Below are 26,923 nucleotides of genomic sequence, written 5' to 3'. Positions count from 1 at the left end.
ATACCACACCGTCACAGAAGTGCCCCTGACAAACATAGCTCTCACTCGTTTGCTAGTCTGCAAAAGTACAGTTGACATTCTTGAACAGAATGGCTATAACATTAAAAAAAATCACAGTAGCATACAATGAGACACAGTATCTTATAAGGACCTCATTTTAAAGAAATAATTTGTAACCCTGTGGCATTTTTCCCATTTCACAATGCTTCCAAACTCTTGGACCCCTTCAGGGAAGAGAGGTAGGTAAAATTGTTTCCACTGTTTTTCTGTAATTCTCCTCTGTGACAGTAAGATGGGATCCATTCTACGTACACTGCTTCTCACTCATTTTAAGCTGACTTGGTGCCTTTCCCTGGACTTCGAAGACTCAGAACCTCTTTGCTCAGGATAGTCTTCGCCATACCTGCCGTGTGGTCACTGGGTGGTCGCTGCCGCATGGCTCCTGGCCAGCTAAATCAATAGAACTGCAGGGCATTGGGGACGTGGGGATTGGCTTGTGGCTTTTCCACTTCTTCTTCTGAACCACAAGGTCTAATATTTTCTCTGAACAATACTGCGGAGTGAATCAGGCTGGTTGCTGCCCAGATTTCAGACCGCATGGGCGGACTGCCCTTGGCTGCTGTTAGTCCTCCCACTGAAGTTTCTGTCCTCCATGCAAGAGCACCAGGCTCTGCTCCTTGGGTGGGGGTTGAAGTATCTGCCTCAAGTGCCTCCCACGGGCCAACTCCTGTTATTGTCACTCTACTTCTCTCCAGGATGGCAGTTTCCTTCCCAGGGCACGGGGTTGCCTCTAGCGGCTAGCAGTTTCCTAGTTCAGCAGGTCTCATGCCCTTCAGGTCTTTGACAGTACCTACTTCGAAGACAGTCCTGCCTTCCCACAGAAGACCGCTGACTCTATCCTCCTACGCTTGTCTTCAGAATCTCTGCGTTTTCTCCTCAGGAAGGTCATTTAAGTGCCTTGCCAGGCAATCAGGAAGACTGACCTCACATCCAGCTGGCTAGACCCTGCCAGTTCTGACAGCTGTCCACCCAGAGGCCACTCACACCGACGAAGCCCACAGGTGTCGGGGTGTGTGATGGGGAAGCCACGGGCTTTCGATGAGATCCTAGTGACTTGCCCCAGGTACACAGCTAGCTAATAGCTAAGAGAAGACTTCAGCGACCCTCCAGGCCAGAACGCTTTCCTGGATACCATAGTAACGCTTCCAATTTCAGTAGACAAGGACAGAGTGCCACCTGGCTCCGGTTCTGCCACCTGGTTTGGGATGGAAATGCTGGGCTCTGTCTCCCTTGGGCCATCCTGGGGCTCTGCTAGCATGGATGGCGCACTGGGGGTACCAGCCAGGGGACTGAGGCAGCACAGTGAAGGTGATCACAGCTCACACAACACCGCACTGGGTTGCCTCTTATTGCAGCCAAATCTTATTTTCAGGCCTAAAAAGTAATGGTGTCCACCTGAGTAGTAACTGGGGTAGTGACTAAAGAAGGGCATTGTGGGAGTAATGTGGTGGCACAGTGATTAAGTGCTCGTGTCAAATTACAAAGTCAGGGTTGAACCCGCCAGCCATTCTACAAGATAAAGAAAGATGGGGCAGTCCGCTTCTGTAAAGATTTACAGCCTTTGATTCCCTCCCCCCCCCCCCCGGGGAAGTTCTACTCTGTCCTGTAGGCTCACATTGGCTCAAAATCAGCTCAATGGCAGTGGGTTTGGGTCTTTTGAACGGATACCTCGCTCGCTCAGTTCACTGGAAGCGCTGGACACACCCACTCTTCAGCTGGCTCTATCCCAAGCTGCTGTCTACAACAGAGCCAGAAGAGGGAGGTGCCACATGGATACACTCTTGCAAACATCAGTCCTTGAGCCAGGTTATGGTGGATTTTAACATAAAGAGAAAGGTTGACTCCGCTCCCCCATTTCTTTCACTCTTTTTTTACTTTAATCATTTTATTGGGAACTTGTACAACTCTTATCACCTTCCATACATATATCCATTGTATCAAGCACATTTGTACATTTGTTGCCATCATCATTCTCAAAACATTTGCTTTTACTTGAGCCCTTGGTATCATCAGCTCCTCATTTCCCCCCTCCCTCATGAACCCTTAATAATTTATAAATCATTATTATTTTGTCATACCTTAAACTGTTCGACATCGCCCTTCACCCACTTTTCTCATGTCTGTCCCCCATGGAGGAGGCTATATATAGATTCTTGTAATCGGTTCCCCCTTTCTACCCCACCTTCCCTCCACACTCCCGGTATCACCACTCTCACCACTGGTCCAGAACGGGTCATCTGTCCTGGATTCCCTGTGTTTCCAGTTCCTATCTGTACCAGTGTACATCCTTAGGTCTAACCGGATTTGTAAGGTGGAATTGGGATCATGATAGTGATGATGGGGGGAGGGGGGGTGGGAAGGAAGCATTCAAGAACTAGAGGAAAATTGTATGTTTTATCGTTACTACATTGCACCCTGGCTGGCTTGTCTCCTAGCTACCCTTTGAGAAGCATCTTAATGCACAGTTATATAAGACCTTTTTTTTATCTCTACTGTTAACTATATTTCCATAATCTCAATGGTTGGACTATTCTTAGTTACCTATTATTTTTATCTGTATGGCCAGGAAGGTGAGCCAATACTTTTAAGCCTTTTAAGTGGGTAGACTAAGAGTTAACCTAGACTGGGGCCAAGAAATGCCCCTCACTTTGGAAGTGGGTGACCAGAAAGTAGGTGGAATTGCGTTGTAGCAGCAACTCTCAGAGAACTTCCTGAGCATAAATGCCCTCCCAAGAAGATTTGCGAAGTCATTCCCTAATTTTTGGAGTATTACATAGCAACCCATGCTCTAAAGGCTTCCCAGGTCCTCAACTCATTTGGTTACTTCAATATTTATATTACGTTAAGAACCTCATTAGAATATTAATTGCATGAATCAAATCAGGTGTAGAAAGACTTCTGATTAGTTGGACAGTAGTTCAGTGTCCCCCTGAAGGTTCCAGGCCATTCTACTGACTTCTCATAGTAGTTGGAATATTTCTAGAATGTGCCCTCTCGGCCTGGTTCTAGTGAGGTATGTGTGTGTGTGTGTGTGTGTGTGTGTGTGTGTGTGTGTGTACACGCGCGCGTGTGATGGGGCTGGAGATACCCTTCCATATGCACATAGTTATCTACAGGACTTTCAGAATCCTCTACAAAATGTAGGATTACAAATCACTTTTGTCTTCAGGAGAAAAGAAGCATATCATATATTACAAAGTACCAGTCGCTGTGTTTTTGATCAATGATGTCATCGCTTCCCTTTGTTTGTGTTAATGTTTTACTATATTTTGAGAGTAGATGTAATCGGAAGCCTGAAGTCTCAAGAAATGAGAAAAGACTGAGAAATCAGCCTATCCTAGTGGCAGGGACGAAGCTAGAGGAGGAACAGTGGAGTGATAGCTGAAGAAGCATCATCAGGGAACCTTCAAAGGGCTCATGGTGGGAAGGGCTCCCCCAGGAACATTCCAAAGTCCTCTCCTTTTTAAAGAGGGCTGCCAGGTAATACGTCCAGGGCTTGGTTTCCAGACTCTAACCCAGCTGACCTGGTTTCAAATCATCTCTGTTACCTACCAGCTATATGACTTTGGGTAACCTGTTTAATATCTGGGAGGTACTACTTACCTTAAAGGATTGTTGGGGAATTCAATAAAACAATAGAGTTGAAGTCTTTACAACAGTACTTGACACATAGAAAAAAATTCAATTCATGGTGCACATTATTTTTTTAAATCATTTTATTGGGGGCTTGTGCAACTCTTATCACACAATCCATATAATCATCCATTGTGTCAAGCACATTTGTACATTTGTTGCCATCATCATTTTCAAAATATTTTCATTCTACTTGAGCCCTTGGTATCAGCTTCTCATTTTTTTCCCTCCCTCCCTCATGAACCCTTGATAATTTATTAAAAAAATTTTCATGTCTTACACTGACTGATGTCTCCTACTATTCTTTTGTCCACCCATCTGGTAGGGAATCATTGTGATTGGTTCCCCCTTTCTCCCCACACCGTCCCCTTACCCTCCTGGTTTGGCTACTCTCAATACTGGCCCTGAGGGGGTTATCTGTTCTGGATTCCCTGTGTTCCCAGCTCTTATCTGTACCTGTGGACATGCTCTGGTCTAGCCAGATTTGTAAGGTAGGATTGGGGTCATGATATTGGAGGGGGGTAGCATTCAAGAGCTAGGGTAAAGTTGCATGTTTCGTCGGTGCTATACTGCACCCTGACTGGCTAATCTCCTCCCTGCAACCCTTCTGTAAGGGGATTTCCAATTGCCTACGGATGGGCTTTGGGTCTCCACTCTACTCCCTCTCATTCACAAGGACATGATTATTATTTTTATGTCACGTAACTCTCACACTATAGAATCTGGGTGCATTTCAGTGAGTTTTTGTAATTCCTGATAGTGATATTAGTTTATCACAGCTGTCCAACAGACATTTTCATATTCATTGACTCTCACAACAACCCTAGAGGAGCTAAGCCATGTCCTGTTCTTGCCTGTTTGCAGAGGAGGAGATGGAAATCAACCCAGGGAACCGATTTGATCAGTCACCCAGGGTTCATCGCTGAAGTGCAAAAACTCACGACTCCTCAGGGGTTCAGTGTTTGTTTTGACAGACCTCAGTCATCGGTGTAGGCTCTCCCAGAAGAGTCAACCTGCCACATACATTCTTCTCACTGTACAAGGGGCAGATACAGATCTAGCTTTGATTGCAACGGGCTTGCAATCAAATGTCATTGTCTGTGTTTCTCTTAAGCAAATCACGCATCACCTGCTGCCTACCATTCAAGCCAGGATTACTTGAACCCAGTAAATTAGAAGTTTTGATCAACACCCTATAGCTCAGTGGTTCTCAACTTTGTGAATGCCGCAACCCTTTCATACAGTTCCTCATGTGTGGTGACCCCCTAGCCATAAAATTATTTTTGTTACTACTTCATCACTGTAATTTTGCTACTGTTATGAATGACCCTGTGAAAGGGTCATTCGACCCCTAAAGAAGTCACGACGCACAGGTTGAGACCCACTGCTATAGATGAATTCAGACCTTTCGTGTTACTGAATCGCAGCCCTCTCCCATGTAGTGGTGCCCGACAAAGAACATTACACAAACTCTTTTATCACCAACAGCTCAAAGTGAGTCAACTGCCCCCAATGGAGTAGTGAGAAAAGGAGGGTCAGAGTGTCTCCGGACATCAGCCTGAGACGTGTGCTTTCATTTTCAAAGACAGCATTCCCTCAACGTTTCTCTAGTCCTCCCTGGGAAGCCATGGGCATTCATCAGAGATGGACTTGTCTTTCCCGGGAGTCACGTCAGAAGAAAAGCAATAGGCGTTATGATCATACCCTCCTGCAAGACGTAATGAAAGTCTAGAGTTCCTGGCTGCATCTTGCCCCCCTGGACCCATTTTTATAAAGCACAATACAGCCCATCTGACATCGCGCCTCACTATGGCTCTGCTTCTCAAGTTAACTTTTAAAAAGAGCTGTGGAGGCTTCAGAGACCTGAGACAATCCTGGCCTAACGTGACTGTTATCTTTGTAATTTTAACCTTTGCAAAGGTATTGACTGACACCTGGAAGTGAGACTTTGAAAATGCCTCTCTCCGCAGACCTGCATTCTTGCTAGGCTTTCTATCCTGCTCTGCACAGAGTGAGGACTCTGTTTTTCGTCTTACTCTGTCAGCTCCAAAGATAGGTGCAACAGATGTGTGCTTGGATCCTGTGTGCTATTTTAGTTTTAATTTGGTTTTACTTGGGAGTGGGGGTTGGGATGTGAGCTGGTATTGCTTTTCCTTGACCTAGTTAGGGAACATTTAACCAAAAAAGCATTCAGAGATAATAGTGCTTGTGGAGGCAAAAAGCTCAACGGGCATAGAGCATACCATTTACAGAGGGGTTTGGGGGCCACATTTGTATAAGGAATGGGCAGAGCAATTCAACTCGCTCATCAAAATGTCCCCAATATCTGTACTATACCACGGTCCCCTCATCCAAGGTGTGCCTCTGTTTACCATCCACTAATTTGTTCTGTTGGGAGTGATTTTGTTTTTTATGGTCTCATTCCTCATTGTCATTGCAAATGTCCACCATTTTAGGGCCAGCATATTTCAGAAAATACTCTGTGTCCGAATCCCAGTTCTTCTGCTTTGAGCTGTGTGTGAAATCTAGTTCGTTTCCGAAGAAACTAAATTAAGTTGTGCAAACATGCATCTCAAATGTTCCTAGAGAGCTCTTGAAATTACATGTAGACTTCTCTAGCCCTAGGGGGGGTGAATCTTGTTTTGTTTTTCCCCTTAACCAAGAATTTCAAATGGGAAGAAACCACAACTAGCTGAATCACAGAGATGTGTGATTTTGAGTGTTTATGAAATGGTATCATAACCAACAGCAACTCAATAGAAAACTGGAAAATCAGCCTAAAATGCAGTTTACAACAACAAAAGAAATGATCAAAGTGGCCCTGAGAAACAAGAACAACATCAACAAAACAAAACAAAAAAAACATGGAAAAAACAACAATGAAAAGTTCAAACTCGTTTGTAATTAATGAATGCAAACTTGAAAGAAAACTGATCTTAAAGCCAGAGAACTCTACACTGCTTGGAAGAACAGTACATTACTCTCAAGAGCTAAGCATTTTCTCTCATCCAAACCACAGAGATTCTTAAAAACCAATATTGCCATTACTGAAAGCCTCTTCCGCAGCTGTGAGTTGCCGTCGGGTCAATAAACGGCGTGTGTGTCAGAGTAGGGCTGTGCTGCGTAGTTTGGGGAAGATAGACGTGCAGGCCTTTCTTCCGAGCATCTCTGAGCTGGATGCAGAGCTCCAGCCCTGTGATGAAAAGCCAGGGAGGTCCAAAGAGTACCTAGCTGGGGACCAAAGGGTAAATAGGGAAATCAAGTGGCCGGGTGTCAGAGGGGCTCTCTAGAGTGGCCCATCTGGCACCAGAGGGTCAGGGGACACCTCTGTGCTTGGGAGACCTGGAGCCAGGAGGCCATGTGGAGCTCTCTACGTCACTGAAGGACTTTGATTTCAACCTGAGTGATTTGAGAAGCTTAAAAAGAGAGAGAGCATTTGAGCTAGGAACTACTATGTTCTGATTTATATTTTTTAATGTGCAGGGGTTGGTGGATAGATGGAGAAAGTAGAGAACCAAATGATTTTTCTGGAGAACAATTGGCAACATCTAGAGAGCTTATTCCAGAGTCAGTAGCCATCTGACTCATGGCAGTCTCGCGTGTGTCAGCCTCGGACGGCGCTGCACTGAGTTTCCGACGGCTGGTTTTGGGGAGGTGGATCAGCAGGCCTTTCTTCTGAGAGGCATATCTGAGTGGTCTTGAACTTCTAGCCTTGTGGCTAACAGGGTAGCATGTTAGCCATTGGTACCACCCAGTGTCTCTGAAGAACCTTCTGCTGTGCTTTAATCCAGAATTGTCTAGGTGTTTATCCAAAAATGTAGTCAATATTATATTCAAACATTTATGTGAATAGGTGTTTAGACACACTAAGATTGACACTGGCAAAAATCTGGAAACAGCTACTTTAGTAGAAGGAGAATTACATTCTACGTTTATAGAAGGGGGTATTAAGGAATTGTTAATAATTAAATATTGCATAGCATACATAATGCCAGGTGTCTCCTGCTTCTAAATGTAGAAAATGAAATATGAATAGTAAATAGACTGAAGCAGTCACAGTCACTAGCTTCATAATCCAGTATGAGGATTTTTCTCTTTTCCTTTAGTTTTGGTTCATGTATTTTTCAAATGTTCTAGATTTAGCGTACGTGAGTATTTCTCTTGTAAAGCAGTAAGTGCTATTTTACGTATTTGTTCCATTTTGTTCGATATTCTATTCATCAAACCCAAATTTTTATTACTGAAAAACACGTATGTCTATAGATCTTTTTTCCCCCTCACCCATTAAAAATATCACACTCCTATTGCTGGTACTTTTTATGAAGCTGAAACAGGTTATTCAATGTTTTTTGAGTGTCACTGTTTTTGTGGTTTTGGGGTTTGTTTGGTGTTTTGCTGTCTCTAACAAGCTGTCTATTTCTATTTCATGTCCCCCCTACTCCTTGTGCAGGCATTTGCCTGGTGGCCTGACTTACTGGCTGAGCATGCAGAGAAATTTTGGGCTCTCTTCACAGTGGATATGAACACTGCACTGGAGGCACAACCACAAGACTCCTGGGATAGTTTTCCTCTTTTCCAACTGCTTAATAATTTCCTGAGAAATGACAGTAAGCATTTGCATTGTCTTTACCATATAAAGGGGTCGGGGCAAGGACGTGGTATATGGGATGTGTATTAATTGACCCTGGTGGTATAGTGACTTACAAGTGGGGTACTAACTTCAGGGTCACCAGTTCAAACGCCACAGTGTTCCTCGGAGAAAGATGAAGCGTCCTTCACTCTTAAACCCACAGGAGCAGCTCTACTCTGCCGGAGAGGGTCAGTAAAAGTTCAAACCATTTCAATGACCATGAGATTGGATTGGCTTTTGACTACTGGCCCAGTAGCCTTGGTGGCCTGACAGTTAAATGTTGGTCTGCTGGCCAAAAGCCTGGTGGCTCAAACCCACCAAAAGATGTGGTGAGGTGCTCCTGGAAAAATTGTACAGTCTTAGAAAACTGGTAGCCTCTAGGGTCACTTTGAGTTGAATTCAACTCAATGGCAACAGCCTTTGTTTGGGGAGGTATTTTGTGTGTGTCTTTGCTTGCAATTGCTTGCTTCTCTTTTTTTCTTTTACCATGGACCCCCCCACCCCCCCGCAAACCACCTCTCTCCCTCTGCCTTGAACTTTGATTATCCCGCACAAAGCTCAACTTGCCTGGCCACGTTAATGCTCCACCACCGTGATGATATCAGGCCAGCGTGTGGAGAAGAACATTGATGTCTCCACACTGCTCGCTGACTTCTGCGCCTCCTCTTATTCCAACCCTCCCACCTGAGCACTGATAACATAGACTTCCTTCTCATTGTACCTCCACATCCTCACAGCAGATCAGCTTCAATGGTCATCCTTTCTAAAGGACTTAAGAGGACTTATCTCAGAAAGACTCAGTAGAAATGTATCATCCTTCTAGAATCATGCTTTGCTAAGGCTACCAGTGCACGCTCTTGCCACAGAGAGGTTTGATTTCTGCATATAATAATAATAATGTGGGGTTTTGGTGGTATGGGCCTGGTAGCATAGTGGTTATGCATTGGGCCGCTTGTTAACCACGCGGTCAGCCACTCGTACCCACCAGCCACTCTGATTGAGGAAGAGGAAGCTTTCCGCTTCTGTCAACATTGAAAGTCTTGCAAACCCACAGAGGCTCTGTCCTATAAGGTTGCTGTGGTTCCGATCACTGTGATTCAGAGTGGTCTCAACTGCAGTGAATTGGGGGGTAGAAGGTTTTATAATTCACCATTTACCAATTGAGGATAATATAAAGTTTACCCTTAATGCATTATTTTTTAAACTATTCTGGTAACTTTTGTTCCAGCAACCAATACAGTTTTACAGCAGGATTATTGGGGAAATTTTTAACATACAGATTCCAGGGTCTTTTTCTTTTTAAACCTATCCAATAGGCACTACTTTAGTAACCAAAGAGTTTTGCCTCAACCCTTGTTGTGGTCATGGGGTTGCTAGTTTTCTACTCTCTAAAATTCTTCCCAGTGTAGTCCAAGTTAACTCTGCCTCTTCCTTACCTTCAGTTCCACCTCTCTGTCCATCAATGCAGCAGCCTTCTTCTGCCACCCACATTCCCAGGTCTTTCAGCTCTGCCTCACCTGGCCGGCTATTCAAGCCCATTGCCGTTCATATTGTCACCCTCTGAATAGACGCCCCTTCATTGCTCAGGGCCACTGTCACTACAGAGGTACAGTGTGACGCTGCGTTCTGAGAAGATGTAGAGAACTTGGTGCTCGGGATGTGACCTGCGTACCTCATCTCACTGAGAGCCTCGGGAAAGATGCCTTCCTTCTGTGCTGTCTCACCCAGCTCAGAGCTGGTATGTGTCCCCAAGAACCCCAGGCATCCTCTTCACACATGCCAAGCGTGAACACCCTTGTCCTTTCCTGCCCAGGCGTAGCCATTATGCCCGGGTTTTAAGCCTACGTCCATGTTTGTACTTGGATCTGTTTTCTAAGTATTGTAGTGGTTTTGTTCACCATTCTGGTCCCCTCGTTGTTTCTTACCTTCCTTGGGTTGTTTGCCACTTGGAATCTGAGAAAACCACTGTGATTTTATGGAGACAATCACATACATATACAACAGAGTGTAATATTGGATTCCCTGCAGACTCTCTGAGAACAACACCATGTTAGAATCTCCGGTCTAAGATGAGAGCACTGGATGACAGGAACTGACAGCATGGGTCTTGATACCAGACATTTATGTTATATTGATATTATGTCTGTCACTGTCACTTACTGGTTGTCCTTTGACAAGAGCTTAACCAGGCTAAGCTTGGGCTTCCTCAGCCATGAAGGAAGGGTAATTAACATACCCATAGGACTTCTTGGCAGCACATTCGTTAAGTTATCTGCTACTAATCGGAAGTTACACCAACTGCACCACGGGAGAAAGGTGTGGCAATGTCCCCCTATGGGTCAATTCCACTCTGTCCTATAAAGCAGCTACGAACTTGGACTTGATTGCACACAACAAAAGCATGTCTTGAGTGGTGAAGATTGAAACAGATAACACCTCCCATGGGACAGATGCTAACTAAACAATATCATAATTACTCATTTCTCAAAAGTTCCATCATGATTCTTTAAGGCATCTTATTCAATCTTCCATCCATTTATATTTCCTTTCCAAAAGAGGCTTTTATAAAGCCAAGGGACATAACTGCAATTTCTACTTCTGATTCAACCACAGTGCTTGCCTTCCCCAAGGTCCTGGACCTCCCTCCCTCCCCCTTCAATATCCTCAATATCCATCCATGAGTTATTCACTCTGCAACATGCCTCCAGCGAGTTTGGGAGCCTGATTTGTTTTTCTTCTGCCAGCTAGCACATGTTAAATGAACTTTCTTTTCTTAGTGTCTCATCACCATTCATGTTCAAGCTAAGAAACCACAAATCAGGTTTAATGTTATCTTAAAAGACAACTGTCTAACAATAAATCCACTGCCAGAGCATAAATGCACATTATTATGTATTAAGTCCTCAAATGAGAATTAACAGGGTAGGGTAATTTCTAATACTTATTTTTCTATTTGCATGAAAACTCATGAGTCAGCCATATGTGGGGTCACCCGGGGGCTTATTCAAAGATGCAGCTACTAACACTCATCGTCAAGCAGTTAATGAAGACTGTTAGCTAACATGCTATAATTTATTCATAGAAGGAAGCAGGACATTTTGTAGATTATTCAGAAGTGTTCCTGAGGAACCTCTGCGACCACAAATTTATTGGAATGTGTTTATTTTTATGGAGAGAGCTCAGCAAATCTGGATTATTTCAGGAGAACAGGGCCAGGACAGCAGAAATGTCATGTTCAGAGATGCTTGTAAACATTTCCTTCAAAAGGGTTTTCCCTGTTTATCCTGCTTTCTGCCACCTGAGGGGCATTGCCTAGAGAATTGTTGTTTTGTTCCATTCGGTGCAGGACTCTCAAAACCGAAACATTTCTGCCTGATCTCTTTTGAGAGCTGTCAGTTTGGGGAAGGAGTCTAGATTTGGGTGTTGCTGTTGCCACGATTAAGAAATTTTAGAAAACATCAATTATTTCCGAGAAAAACAGCTCCTCGATGTGGGGAGTTAAGTCGAAAAGTTCCCTAGTGCCATAATTTCCTCTCGGTGTTGGGAGTACAGTGTGGTCTGGGGAATTGAAGTTGAACGGGGAAACTTTCATCCCAAACCTACGTTACTATCCAAAGCCAAGATCATTGCGTCATACCTCAGCAGTGGGTAAAACATACTTTTTCAAGCCATTAATGTCATCCTTGACGATAACGCAGAAACTTGTGGGTAATTATGTGCGTGGTTTCTTAAATTCCCTAATTATTCACACAGCGATCTGGTGAATTCAATGACTTAGTTGCTCCCAAATTGTAATTTTGTGAAGCGTACGGAAACACAAAGAAATTCTACTGCTTTTGTCTCCCCTACATTGCTCCCATGACACGGCAGCTTTTGACCCACTGACTTAATTATAGTTAATGGTCCAAATCCCAATTAATTGCAGCTTTAAGTAGACAGAGTTGGTAGGACTAGAAAGCTTGAAGGTGGTCGATCCTTGGAAGGGAGGCACGTTGCTGAACAGGAATGGAGGGTCTGACTGTCAGTCAGAATTGACCTGGTGGTGGTTGGTTGGTATTACTTACGATTTGGTGAACCGCTAATTATATATGGACTTGAAGTAGTTGTCCCTAACTGATATCAATGTTGCATATTAACATTGACACCTCCAAAATTTCAAAAGTTACCATAACCCCTCAAACTAATGGAGGCATATGTTAGAATTTGTACCTCTTTTGTGGCTTGAAAACTTTGTAGCTGATTTTTTTTAATGACTACTTCAAAGGCATTCATACCCATGTCAGCCATCTTTCTTTTATCATGTATGGAAAATTTATGTTTTTATTTTTTTTGCATTTTAAATATTTTTTAAGTGGGAGCTCATACAACTCTTATCACAATCCATATATACATCAATTGTATAGCGCATATTTGTACATTTGTTACCCTCATCCTTCTCAAAATGATTTTTTTTTAAATCAGCATTTCTCTTTTGGAAAGTGGGAGGGTTCTCAGACCAACCTCTTCATTTTCCAGCTGAGGAAACTAAATCCCTGAGAGGGGGTGAGCCTGGGCCGGGCTTGCCGACAGGGAATTGGTGACGGAGGCGAACTGGAACCTGGTCGCTTGGCCTCGGGCTCAGTCTGGGTCCACAGGAACACACGCAGGTCCTGAGAGCCTTTACAGAGCCATACGGTGTTTTGAAGAAAAGCGTGACAATCCCTGAACTTTTCATTTCACCTCAGAGGGAAACGCAGACGAAAACAAAACAAAACTGAAAACAGGACCTTGGGAAGAGATTTGGTTACAAAGTACAAAAGTGACCAAGGACAAACATATAACACAGTATAGATAGATAAATTAGATAGATAGATAGATAGATAGATAGATAGATAGATAGATAGATAGATAGATAGATAGATAGATAGATGATAGACAGACAGAAAGATATTGTCTTTGCAGATGGCGTACAGAACATCTCTGATAACAGCTCTGTGGACTGAACTGATCGTTAGGACCAGGATTCAAGCCAGACGTTTCCATTTCTATTTTCGTTAGTGATATACGGCTTTTCTTCCCCCTCGCCATCCTGAAAGTGAGTCTGAGTGCTGAGTGCCCTTGGAGATGAAGCCTGGTTGTCCCCGAGGGAAGAGTACCAGCTGCACCACAATTTTAGCAACCGTCCCCAACCTCCCGCCCCTCACAGCCGCCATCACCGATTCCCAGAGCAAGACTGATGATGAAAACAAAGTCAGGCTCCAGGATTCCCGACCATCCGAAAGAGACCGCCAGGCAGCTCCTACCAGCCTGCCCCTCCCACGCACCCCCGCCCCTAACAGGAGGGGTAATGAGATGGGCGACCACTTTAAATGGTATCTAAGGAATCTGTTTGGAAGAGAAGATCTATTAAAATTGAGGGGGAATAAGATGCCTTCCTAATGAAGCATGCGGGTTGCGCGATTCTGCGGGCTGCACTGCTGGTTCAGGTAGAGGCTGCTCTGCCTGCTACTTGCCCCCGTGGTCCTGTCGAGACCAGAGGCGGGCAGTGGCCGCTTCTGACAAATGAGAGCCATCTCCAGTGGCACCAATAATTTCTTTCCGCGCTCCTGAAAGGCACACCCTCGGAGCTAGCTAAGTCACCTTTTAATCTGTGGCTATGCTAGCAAGTGGCAAATGACCGTTCCACTGGGAACACATTCCCCAGTGAAAAATACCATGGTGCTGCTTCTTTAATTAACAGCCCTTTCACATTGCTAGCACATTAAAGCCATCCCGAAGAACACCCGTGCTTATATAATCAATGTCACAGCGTCGCTGCCTAATCGAACAATAAATGTCCGGCCTCTCCACTAAGTGAAAACCTATTCTCCAAGACTTTCACCTTCAGAAAGATGGGCTCATAAAAATCGAAAAAGGGGAAGGGGGAGAAATTGGAATGCGGTCTCAGGAGGATAAAAAGGCTAGTGTTAATAATTAACAAGGAGGGTGAAGTGGAGTCAAATTAGCCATAATAGAGCCCAGAGTGACTGGCAGAGTCACCTCTCATTATCAAAAAACTCATTAAGAAATGAAGAGGTGGAAGTCCCGCTGGGTTCTGCTCACACTGAGGCTGAATCCGAGGTGATTTTTTTTTCCAGCTTTATTTCAAATGAAAGAATCTTCGGGTCACTACGTTGTCTATGAGGTTAATCTTCAAGCTTTGAAATAGGGAGCGCTGACACCTGCGTGTCCTCCTGCCTCATGTGTGTAAATGAGCTGTGCCTCAGTGGTGCTGGGGTCGCATGTGCCGGGGACAGAGGCGGCAGGATCCAGCTTCTCCGTGACAGACAGGCCCAGAGGCTGCTTCGGGTTGTAGACAGGTCCTTTGACGAGGGATGCGGTGACCGTGAAAATGAGAACATGGGTTGGACTCCAGGCCCCAGAGCAGACAGAATTCCGAATAGTGTGTCGGGACGCATTTGAGCAGCCAGTGCAGATAAGTGAACATGGAAGGGTGGCCTCGCCCGTATTTTGGGGTGCTGCTTTTTGCCCCAGTTGATTGCCACCTAGCTCATGCTTGACTTCATGAATATCATTTTTCAGTCAGCTTTGTGCGTGTTGCTCGCAGGTAGTGTTTCCAGAAAATAATCCATGCCTGAGTACCTGCGTGCCCATCGCAGGCTTGCAGGGGCACCAGGAACACCTGAAGGCCAGAATGCGCAGCGTCCACACAGGAGGGCTCTGGATCATGCTACAGCTGTGCCCGATTGTTCCTGCCAATGGGGACAAGGATGGCAGCAGTCACCCCAAAGAGCCGGAGGATGTGTAACGAGAGGACAATGAAGGGCCTCTGCATTTCGCTTGGTTATTAACTCATCGCAAGGGCGGCCTGGGAGCAACTAGACAGGGCCTGCTATACCTTGGCCCAAAGCTCTGGTGAATTGAGGGGGTTTCCCCCTACGAAAAGTGAGTGCTGAATGCGTACAGATGGCGTAGCCTAGGCCCCTGGCCGATCCCTGGGTAAATAGGAAGCCATTCTTGCTGTTGGGAGGTGTAAAATCTAACGGAGGATATAGACCTGCAGACTACTAACCAGCCTCGAGGTAGGACTCAGTCCTGGGCAATGTGGTATGACACTTTAGATTAGTTTTACACTTGCAGTTGTTGCTCAAAAAGAAATATAAAATTTATGCTCTTTCTCTCTTTCCTGGTCACTTTCTCTATGTGTGTGTGTGTGAGTGTGTATCTATGTTTGTGTGTGTATGTGCTTTAGGTGTGCATATGTATATATGATTCCTATTTATATATGTATAGACACATGCAAACACACACATGCAGAGTCTGAGAGTGGGTGACAAAGTTCAGTGCTTGACAGCTGGCCCAAGGGTTAGCGAACTAAACCCACCCAGAGGCTCTTCGGGAGACATCTCCGAAGGTCACAGCCCTGGAATCCCTGGGGAGCAGTTCTTCCCTGAGTTTGTTGTTTAACAAGGGCCCACAGGGAAGAGGGGAGTTGGGTGTGATTTAGAACATTATTATGTTAGCAAAGGAATAAATTGTGTATTACCAAGCTTTATAAACTTGACTATCAAGTTTGCAATTAAGAAGAGAATCAAATCCAATAGATTTCAGAGTTGACCTGAGACAGTTGGGTTGTTTTTCTTTTAAATCATATTATTGGGGGCTCATACAACTCTTATCACAATCCATATATACATCAATTGTGTAAAGCACATTTGTATATTCGTTGCCCTCATCATTCTCAAAACATTGCTCTCCACCTAAACTCCTGGCATCAACGCCTCATTTTTCCCTTCCCTCCCCGCTCCCTCCTCCCTCATGAGCCCTTGGTAATTTATAAATGATGATTTTGTCATATCTTACACTGTCCGACGTCTCCCTCCACGCACAGAGGGTTTTATTGAGATGTCTTCAATCAGGAGACATCTACAACGCAGCTACATAACTGCTGGGTTCTAGGCTGGTCCCTTTTCCTAGCCAGGGGAGCAGGGCACAGGGACAAAGTAGAGGGCTTGGGTGTGTTTCATTTGTTTTCCTTTAACATGTTGTGGGTCTAGGCTGCAATCTTCCTGACTTTTCGCCTGATGACCAAATCCTATCTTCTGTGAAAGGGACCCATCCTATATTAGCTCGTCAGCAAGGGGAGTGACCTCTTGAATTATTTTTTAATCTTAACCCACTATGTTTGTGTTTTTGAAGACGGATCCCCTTTGTAATCCCTCCTAGAAGGTTGTCTTATGATAATGTCTTTTGTCTTAAAGCTATTGTTGTTATTTGTTTATTCTTCTGGTCCTGGATTACTTATTTCCTTTGTAAATGCCTAATTAGAAATTTAGGGTTAAAAAAAAATCCCCCTCCCAGTAACCCACTGACTAATTGGAAGAAGACAGGGCAATGTAAAATTGGATTCGATAGGTTCAGGAGTCACCAGCATCTTTTTACCACAAAAACAGTCATGAACTCTTCCACTTATTTGTACCTCATTTTGCTCCGTGATTCCTGTATCTGTAATTGTTATTAATTGGATCAGAGATTAAATTTGCTGTTGCAATCTTTTCATTAAGGGCCAATCACAAGTACTTTGGCAAATGTAAGATTTTTTGGTATGTTAAGAATCAACACTAATTTGTTAATTATTGGGCTGTTCAAAATAATTAGACTCATTTGCATCTCTAGTGCTTAGCTTTTATAAAAAGCCTCTTGCTGCCCTTTATGCTGATTCAAATTGCATGGGAGAACTGGCTCCCATCAATGCTTCGTTATTTTCACTATGTTCAAAATTGGTATTTGGAAACCTGAAATCTTTGAAGGAGAAAATTATTACTTGATCAGCAAAGTCATAGTTAGCCATCCAATTGATGTTCTTATAACCCACTGTGACACTTGTGAGCAGTTCTTCCTCGTCCCGGACCTCAGACCAGGTATCACAGGTCTTCTTAAATGAGGCTGTGATGTGAGGGAACCTCTTCCAGTGGATTATGTAAAGGCTTCATTCGGACAGGTGGCCACCTTGAATCGTGACCTATCTTATTAAACCATATGGAGAAGACAGAAGCACTCACTCAGTGCCTGAGGCTACATATTAAGAAGGCTTTTGCCAATGTCTGATAGGAGGGGGGTGCAAACTGGCATATGGGCAACTGAGAAAAGGAGCATACATTTACATAGACAAGTGCAGGGTGCCACACATTGCCATAGACTTGTCTTTGGAAACGGGATTTTTCTCTGTCCTGTTATTTCCTGCTGTGGCATGTGCTTTTCCTTCATGGATCCTCTGTATATACTCTTCCCCGCTTCCTCTCTTTCCCTTCCAGTCACTAATTACCAAAGAAGTAAAACAACTCGTTTTCTAAAACATTGGAAAGTACATTTATCATTTGACTTTTTAAATATGAGAGAAATTTCAGCTGGAATAAGAGGAAACATTTTCCAGAGTTTAGGACTTACAGCATTCTTAAGAAATACAAGAAGTCTCTCTTTTTCTCCTAATTCTGTCCATTGGGATAATTTGCTATCCAGGGTAGTGACTGACCAGAGAAAGCCTTCACTTTGCCACACCAATAAAACAATAAAGTAACCAATCATTGTAGACAGGAGAACTTCAGCACCCTGAGTTTGGATATATGGGTCAAAAATAGATTTCCTCCTAACACGATTATTTGAGGGCATAAATTTGTCTTAGAACAACATCACAGTCTACTGAAAGTAAAAGTAACAGAGATTTCAGTGGGAAAGAGACAGTCCGGACCAGGAATTCAACCAAACTCACAAAGTCAAGATGGCTGTACCACGGGACAATGAAGGAGAAGCTAGGATGGTATAATTGGAGCAGGAACTGAGAGATACCAAATAATATTTGGGGCAGACAATCAGGAGAGTCCGAGGCAGAATATCTAAAAGCGCATATTGGTGGTTTACTGTGCTAGCAATGGCAAATGTAATGACATCACATCCACCATTAAAAAGGACAATTTAAAGTCTGTCTCTCGATGCAGAACTATCAGTGATAGAACAATATCCATATGCCTAAAGTAAAGATCAGTTAATAAAATGACCATTTGGATTTGTCCATCAAACCCTCAAGCCCATGGTGAAGAAATTAAACAATTGTACCAACTTCTTTAGTCTGAAATTGAGCAAAGCTGCCATCAAAATGGCTTGATAACAACTGATGATGAGAACGCAAAAGGTGGAAACAAAATAAGAATCAGTGGTTGGAAAATATGGCCTTGGTGATAGAAAGACTAGGGATAGAATTTTGCAAGACCCACGCTTGCATTGCAACATAAATGGTGGCTGTATTTGTGGACCCCACCAGATGGAATACATAGGCATCAAATTGACTACATCTGTGGGAAGAGAGAATGGAGAAGCTCAGTATCATCATCCAAAACAAGACCAGGAACTGACTATGCAACAGACCATCAGTTGCTCCTATGCAGGTTTAGGTAGAAGCGGGAAGAAACTGTCATTAGATGACCTGGAGCTGGTTGCTTCTCATAGCTCCCATAAAAAACAACAGATTGCAACATTGCCCAAGCCAGCACCATAATCACCGCCATTGCTACATTTAAAACACGTGGCACAAAATCTCCCCATCTTCACTTCTAAGGAGCAAGTGAGCTGTACTTCTTCCAAGAGAGATTTATTTGCTCTTTGGGCTATCCACAATACTTGCAATTTTCTTTACAAACACCATAATTCAGAGGCATCCACTCTTCTTCAGTCTTCCTGATTCTTTGGCCAACTTTCACATGCATGTGAGGTGGTTGAAATACCACGGTTTGGGTCAGGTGAACCTGAATCCTCGAAGTGACACATTCCCTCGTCAACTCTTTAAAGAGGTAGTGTGCAACAGATTTTCCCACTGCAATGTATTCATTGATTCCATGAGCATTAACTGATTCAAGCAACATGAAATCCTTACCCACTTCAATCGTTTCCATTTATCATGCTGCTCCCGATGTTGCCTACTGGTCCAGTTGTGAGGACTCTGATTTCCTTTACACTGAGAAGTAAGTCATACTGCAGTCCCTGATCTTTGACAGACAGGGCTTCAACTCCACCTCACTTTCAGTAAGCAAGGTGGTATCATCTGCATCTCACAGGGTGTGTAACAGGCTTTCTTCCGATCTTGATGATGCATTTTTCTTCATATAGTCCAACTTCTTGGATTATTTGATTATTTGTTCAGTATACAAATTAGATAAATATGGTTGAAGAATGCAACCAGGGCCTACACCTTTCCTCATTGTACACCATACGGTGTTCCATCGGCCACCTCTTGACCTCATTGACTCAGGTTCCACATAAACACAGTGAAGTGCTCTGAAATTCCCATCCCTATGGTTATCAATAGCTTGTTACAATCCACACAGTATAATGCCTTTGAGTAGTCAATAAAGCACAAGGAAATATTTCTGGTATTCTCTGCTTTCAGCCAAGATTCATTTGATACCAGCAGTGATATTCCTCAGTCCACACCCTCTTCTAAATCTGCCTTGAATTTCTGTTGCCAGCTGCCTGTTGATGTAAGACTCATCCATCTGTACTGGCTGAGTTTGTTGGATTATCTTTATAATAGCAATCTTAGGCCATTTAATTTTTGACAACTTCCAGCTTTCCTAGGTTCATACTTCATGAATCCCATGTTCCAATGGTTAATGTTTGAAGCTATTTCTTCCCATTTGTGGAGTCATGCCCCATAAGCAAATGAAATTCCCAGCAGCTTGACTCCATCCACTTCGTTACAGTCAACGACATTTTGAGCAAGCTGCTCCTCCTCAGTTGTGTTTGCGTGCCTTCTGGCCGAGGACCTCGTCTTCTAGCACTGTATCTCACCGACCTTCACTGCTATTCCTAAGGAAAAGTAAAACAAGTCAATGAGAGCTAAAATACAACCTTGATTATATCCCATCTGGATCCCAAAAGCAGATCGGACACATTGAACAGTAACGACTTTGACAGGTTTATGGAATGGCATCTGGAACATCAGACACGAAGAAAGCAAAAAAGGTCATTAAAAAGGAAGAAACGACCAAAATGGATGTCCGAAGATTTTGAAACTTGTTGTTTTAATATAGAAAAGAAAAAATAACCCGAGGAAATGATGCAGTGGCAGAGCTGAACAGAGCATGTCAGAGGTCAGCTCAAGAAGACCGAGTCAAAGATTATAACGAAATGTCCAATGACCTAGAGCTATAGAACTGAAAGAGAAGACCACTCAGCATTTCTAAAGACGAAAGAACTAAAGAACGCATTCAAGCCTCGAGTTGCAATACTGGGAGGTTCTCAGGGCAAACTATTGAATGATGCAGGAAGCATTTAAAAAAGGAATTCCGAGAATCACAGTCAAAAACAATTGTTCACTGTTCACCCATTTCAAGGAGGTAAAGAGCCAATGGTGTTTAAGGAAGAACTCCAAGCTGCACTGAAGGCAAGAGAGTAAAACAAGGCTCTGGGAGTTCACAGGATATCAACTGAAATGTGTCAGCAGGCTGATCCAGGTGCCGGAGGCGCTCACCTGTCTATGCCAGAACATTCGTAAGACAGCTATTTCTCCAGGGTCAAAAGGTAGATGAGCACCCAGGATAGAGGAACAGCTGTTAGATAAGGCAGCTTTTAAAAGTCAACTTGGGTACCAGATGATGTTCAATGATCCACTGATGGCTTAAAATCTTTAGGAAGGATGTAATCATTTTGATGTATTAACAAGCCCCGCTGCTTGCAGTTTTGAGGAAGTGGATTGGCGTATTAGCAGAGGGAAAATTAGGGACTGATCAACCTGCTAAGGGATTGTATTCAAAGAGGGAGATGAGAAGGCTTGAACTAAGCTAGCAGCAGTGGTGGTGAAGAGAGGCCCAGGAGGCCGAGGGGATGTATTCAAGAGATAGTGGAGATGTAAAATGTACCCTATAAGCCACTTAGCTAGAGGAAGCAATGAAGGCTCTATGGCACACTCCCTGGTTACTATAGTGATACGCAGGTGAGCGATCTCTTTTACTCCTAGGATGGCAACTCGAGAGGAGTAGCAGGTTTATATAGAAAGATAATAAATTATTTATCAATATACCTATTGATCTATTGATATGTAACTAGATGAATTTTTGCTAAGGATACATTTAAGTCAACTTCTACTTCATCTTAGAATCATCCTAACATTTAATATCAAATTAGAATGTGTTTCTGGTCATATGCTTCTTCATTTTCACAATCCAACCATGGTTAGGAGCCCTGGATGCATAGTGGGTCACAAGTAGGGCTAATAACTGCAAGGTCAACAGTTCAAAACCACCAGTTTCTCTGCTGGAGGAAGATGTGGCTTTCTACTCTCATAAAGAGATTCAATCTCTGAAACCTGCCGGGGCAGCTCGACCCTGTCCTATAGGGTTGCTCTGAGTCAGAATGGGCCTGACAATTTTGTCAGTTTGCAGTCAAGTTTTTATTTGTTTGTTAAGCATGGTTTAATAGCCAGCACAACTAGCCTCTAAATGTACAATAAAAGTAGTATTTATGAAATAGACAGTTCCTTTGTATGTATGTTAAGTTGTTACATAAACCATGTGTCAGTTTGGTATAGTTATAATACCACATCTTTCATTAAAAACAAATATATTGCCTGCATGTGAATTCTGACACATAGGCGGGAATAGGGCTGCTCCGTAGGGTTTCCCAGACTATCAACCTCAATGGGAGCAAACTACCTAATTTTTCTCTTGCAGAGCAGCAGGTGGGTTTAAACCACTGACCTTGTAGTTAATAGCTCAATGCTTAACCTGCTGCACTACCAGGCTTCCTTAGACCTAAATACAGGAACTTACAAGTTGGCAACATAGAACCGCCCAGCTCTCATTAAAGATTGTATTATAAGCACCCTGAATATTATACAGGGTGATCTCCTGTTCAGTTCAGTGTTTTGCTCATCCTCTTGGCTTTTTCCCATTATGAGTTTATTACAAGTGCAAATCTAAAAACAGAATTCATCAAAGATATGCTGTAATGTATCTGTCTTTTCAATACTCATCACACCTAATCAACCTTCTACATCTCGGGTTCTTAAAATATGCTGGGGGATGGATGGCTGGATAGATGGATGGATAAACAGAAATCAGGCAAAGGGATGATGAATTTTGTAATGTATAGAATGACAGTGTTGTATACCAGAGGGATGATGTGTAGGGACTCTGATTTTATACTCCTGCCTAATGGACAAGTGCCCTAAATTCTCTGTGCCTCCATTTCCTTCGTGGTAAAGTTGGCAAAAACAGGCATCTTTCCTCATCAGGTTGTTGTGCTGATTGAAGGAGGAAATAAGATGCTTAGTACGGTGCTTGGCCCCCAGAAATGCTTACGACGACGATGGGAGACAGGGACAAGCATGGGAATGGTTCCTAAGCAGGGGCCCAGCCAATCCAGGCTGCTTTATATTTATCTATAGGGAGACTTTGTTTTAATTTGCCTACCGCGATTGTTTAGATGGCTTCAGGGAGAAGATCTCGTCCTTAATGTCTCCCACTCTTCTTCAGATGGCACTGGGCAACAGAAGCGGGATTGCGTGCTCTGTAGCACCTTCCAGCTCTGTGGTTTAATCCCAGGTGATAAACAAGGCCCCTCTTTGTGTGCTAATGAAAACGTCATTAAGAGAACATTAGCCTCCTCAATAAGACGTTTGTCTTGAAGCATCCTCGCCATCCCTATGGTAATGGGAAATCTTTTCTCATATAGATAAGCTAGGAAAGATGATTTAACCACAGAAAAAGGGGGGAAACCCTGAAATCAACATTGTGCTGTCCTCTGTATTATTACTTCTCCCTCCGTTTTCAGGTGTCTAGAGTTTTCCAGACGGGACAGATTCCAGGGTCACACCTGTAAAGTAACCCACGGAGAGTCTCCTCATGCACACACTACTGTGGTGGTAAACACCGCGTACTTGGCCAACGTTTTAAAACGTGGTGTAAATTTTCTAGGTATTTTTTTGCTCTGAAGAAAAGAATGTGGAAATTTGGCCTATTGAGGTTGCTAGGCATTCCGTTTAGAAACTGTAAGCCTAGTTTCCAGCATTGTGCAGCCAGCCAAATTTATGAACAAGAATGAGATCTTGGAAGACTTCTCTCTACCACCTCTGCCACCCTCATCCAGCCTGCCAGCCACCCTTTGCTTGGTCTGCCACCGCAGAGGACTGCGGACTAATTTTCCTCTCTGATTTCACACTGGCCACTTCTCTGTTTTCTGTAGGGCAGCCAGAGACCCTATCATGTCACTTCTATACTTTAAAAGAAAAAATGTTTTAAAATACTGCTTCCCATTATATTCAGTAACTAAGTGCACTCTCCTTCCCTGCCCTACAAGTCAGACCTCCCTTCAGGCTGTGTTTCCCTCACTCAACTCCCACTACACATACTTTCATGGCTAGCATAATGCTTAGCACCACTTCGTATTTTCCTAAAGAGTCTATATTATTTCTTGGCAGACTGACTTCTGATGGTTTGCTAGCAAGGCTGCTGAGTATTCTGCATAGAAAGCAGCCATCCTGGCTGGGAGGGACAGGGATGTCCCATGCCTTGCGGTCTTCATGTCTGGCCCAGGGACATGGACTCTAAGGTTCTTACAACTGTATTACTAACATGTTCCATACTACAATTCATTAAAGACAACAGAAGTTTCGGAATTACATACAGTGTGCTGTTCTGCAGCACAGATATAGAGGCATAGATGACTAAGAAGAAAACTCACAAATAACAACAACAACAAAATCACAAATTGGAGCAGGCAAAGCCATGGTCACAGCCCTGTGGATGAACCAGGTATATCGCTTAGAAGTGATCAAGCTGAAGCCCAAAACCAAACTCATTGCCATCAGATCAATTCTGATTCGTGGCAACCCTACAGGCCAGGGCAGAACTGCCATTGTGGGTTCCTGAGGCTAACTCATGATGGGAATAGAAAGCCTCCTCTTTCTCCCACAGAGCAGCTGGGGGGTTCAAGGTGCAGAACTTGAGGTTTGCAGTCCAGCTCACAGCCACCCTGCCACCAGGGCTCATCATTAAGTGTAGTAGAGAGGTTGTGGTTCCTGTTATTATGCTGGTTCTGTTGGGTGCTCGTACGGACCCGTGTGACAGAGTAGAACTGCTTCATCGAATTGTCTAGGCTGTGCTCTTCATGGAAGCAGATGGCCCGGACTTTGACTCACAGAGCCACCGAGGGGGTTCAAAGGAAACCTTTCCGTTAGCAGCCATTGCTCCAGGAGGGCTCCTGACTCAGATTCTAACTCTGTTGAATTACTGCATGCACATGTCCCTAGACCTTCAGGGGGACCAGGAGCACCGTTGTATCTCCAGGAAGCAGTCCTATCCTTCGGGTTTAGTGCTCTTAGGCAATAGAAGCATCTGCCTGCAAGAACACCTAAGAGGCCTGTGTGTGTGCCCACTGTTATAGGGAGAGGGGAGTCATATATACTCCTTGATACATTTCCCTGGGATAGGGAGCAAGATCCATCATCTTTTATATCCTGTTCGTTCTTCGGTGTCAGGGCAGTCCTGGGAGGCACAAAGGATTAAGTTCTTGACTACTGACTGTTGTAGCCCTCCCTGAGGGCTTTCGTACCAAAGGGCCTGTGAGCAACTTTTGAAAGTTCACGGCATTGAAGACGTAGGGAGCCCGCTGTACTCCCCACGTGGTGGGTTTGCCAGGAGTTGCAAGCTACTCGCTTGTGTCGACTCTCAGGAAACACGTTGACACCCCTGTTTTCCAAATGCCTGAAAAATCATATCCCTTCTGACAGACGCTGTTTCTGCTTGGCTATTTCAGCACTTTTGTGTAATGGAAAATTTCACAAACACTTGCAAGAAATCTTTGTGCCCTTGGTTGTCCGCTACGTGGATCTCATGGAATCTTCCATCGCCCAGTCAATTCACAGAGGCTTTGAGCAAGAGACGTGGCAGCCGGTCAAGTAGGTATCTTGCCTCGTGTCCAGCGAGCACCCACCTCTTCACCCCTGACCTGAAGATGTTGCCCCTGGCCGTCTTCAGTTATTGCTTACGGCGGTCCCTTCCCACCCTGTTTGTCTCTCTACAGGAATATCGCCAACAGTCTTCCCAATGTAGCTCTTCCAAAAGTTCCAAGTCTGCCTCTTAATCTCCCGCAGATTCCTAGCCTTTCTACTCCCACATGGATGGCTTCTTTATATGAGTCCACGTGTGTATCCCTCACTTATTAACTGGTGGTGTGACTGTTAGCTAGTGCATGGCCTGGGCTGCGCTCTGTGCAGTTGTGTTTAAGAATGCATGCCATTTATCATTCAGAGGAATACTATGTTTGGCTTTTAATCGCTTGAGTTTTTGAAGCTCTGAAGCTAAGCTTAGTAGATCTATGATAAATGATGTAGATTTTAAAATTAATAGTCATAATGACACTGTGCTGGTATCATCCGTGTGCAACCAATGGGGCAAGGGTCATTTTGTGGCCCAGGTTTTAGATTCTACCCCAATGGACCAGCTCTTCATAATCAGCCAGTTGGTGTGGTAAGCAAAGTTTGTAGAATGTGTAGGCCCTCTAGCTTTGTCACTGCCGACAGAACTCATCTTGAGCACGTGTGAAGCCATTGTAAGAAGAGTTTGAGTAATATATTCTGTTCCCATTGTCACCCTAGTCTCCGCTGTAAAGAAGCGTGATTTCAATTTGCAGAGAAGGTGGGGTTCTTTATGTCACAGCGCTAAGAAGTTGTTCTTTTGTTCTGCTCAGACACCAGTAGGTACAACGGGTAGCCCGTGGCCATGAGCCTGCTGGTTGCAGGTTCAGAAGCTAATGGTCACTGGCGTGGAAAGGGCCTGCCCTTTGAAGTCCACCAATCCTGAATTCAGGGCCCACCATTGGCTTCTTAATGGTCCTTCCTCTGTAAACCTCAGCTTCACTCAACTCAAAGATGGTTATAATACCGGATTTTAAAGTCTTTCTAGGGGTTGGAAAGAAGCAACGTGGGGAATTTGCCTGGAAGAGCCTAGGTTCTCAATACATGATGATCAGCCTTATTGTTATACATGATTGTTCTCTCCATCATCAGTCATTCTCATAGCGCATAGCTTTCAAAAGACCAAGCCTCACACACTCAGGCGAACTCAGGAGTGGGCTGAGTTTCCCGGTGGGAAAAACTCAGCTGAGGAGTCACATGCTTTGCACTGATTTCATATGAAACCAGAGAGGACAAATAATTAGAAGAGCCGTGCTTGGGGCGCAGGCCAAGTTCCTTATTTAGTAGACTCCACATAACAACCTTGTGAGTGAAGGCCCATTCCATCCCATTTTACAGATAAAGAAACTAAGGCACAAAAGGAGTTGCGGAACCTGCTAGAAGTCAGATTTGAATTTGCTTTATTTGACTCCAGTGCCCCCCCTTCTGTCCTCACTTGACCCAGCATCTTTTCCCCTAAACTAACCAAGAACTGCCTAATCTAGCCTAGCCAAGCATGCATACTTGGAAAAAAAGAAGACAGAGAAGAAATGATCAAGAAAGATAACTGTAATTTACAAGATAGCAAGTTAAACACCATCAGTGTGCCAAGAACGGATTGAGATGTTCCAGGTCAGTCTTTTTCTTACAGGGAAAGGCCTCTGGCCCATAATAGT

The 26,923-nt window shown here is 44.0% G+C and overlaps 1 protein-coding gene across 15 annotated transcripts in view; it reads left to right on the top strand.

Annotated features, from left to right (window-relative positions):
- The window catches only part of CADPS2 (calcium dependent secretion activator 2), a 520,508-nt gene that overhangs the window by 416,572 nt on the left and 77,013 nt on the right, over positions 1 to 26,923 (top strand). For 7 of the 15 annotated variants that reach the window (XM_075557705.1, XM_075557702.1, XM_075557700.1 and 4 more), the window contains 2 exons: positions 8,144 to 8,300; positions 25,109 to 25,250. In XM_075557705.1, the coding sequence (XP_075413820.1) occupies positions 8,144 to 8,300; positions 25,109 to 25,250 (299 nt within the window). Of the gene's footprint in view, positions 1 to 230; positions 240 to 8,143; positions 8,301 to 25,108; positions 25,251 to 25,375; positions 25,496 to 26,923 lie in introns of all 15 variants that reach the window. The other 8 variants (XM_075557694.1, XM_075557696.1, XM_075557693.1 and 5 more) reach the window with 3 other exon arrangements.

This window comes from Tenrec ecaudatus, chromosome 9 (genome assembly GCF_050624435.1).
Source record: "Tenrec ecaudatus isolate mTenEca1 chromosome 9, mTenEca1.hap1, whole genome shotgun sequence".
Classification (NCBI taxonomy): Eukaryota; Metazoa; Chordata; class Mammalia; order Afrosoricida; family Tenrecidae; genus Tenrec; species Tenrec ecaudatus.
The sequence above is the reverse complement of the archived record's forward strand: the minus strand, read 5'-3'. Positions and strand labels throughout refer to the sequence as shown.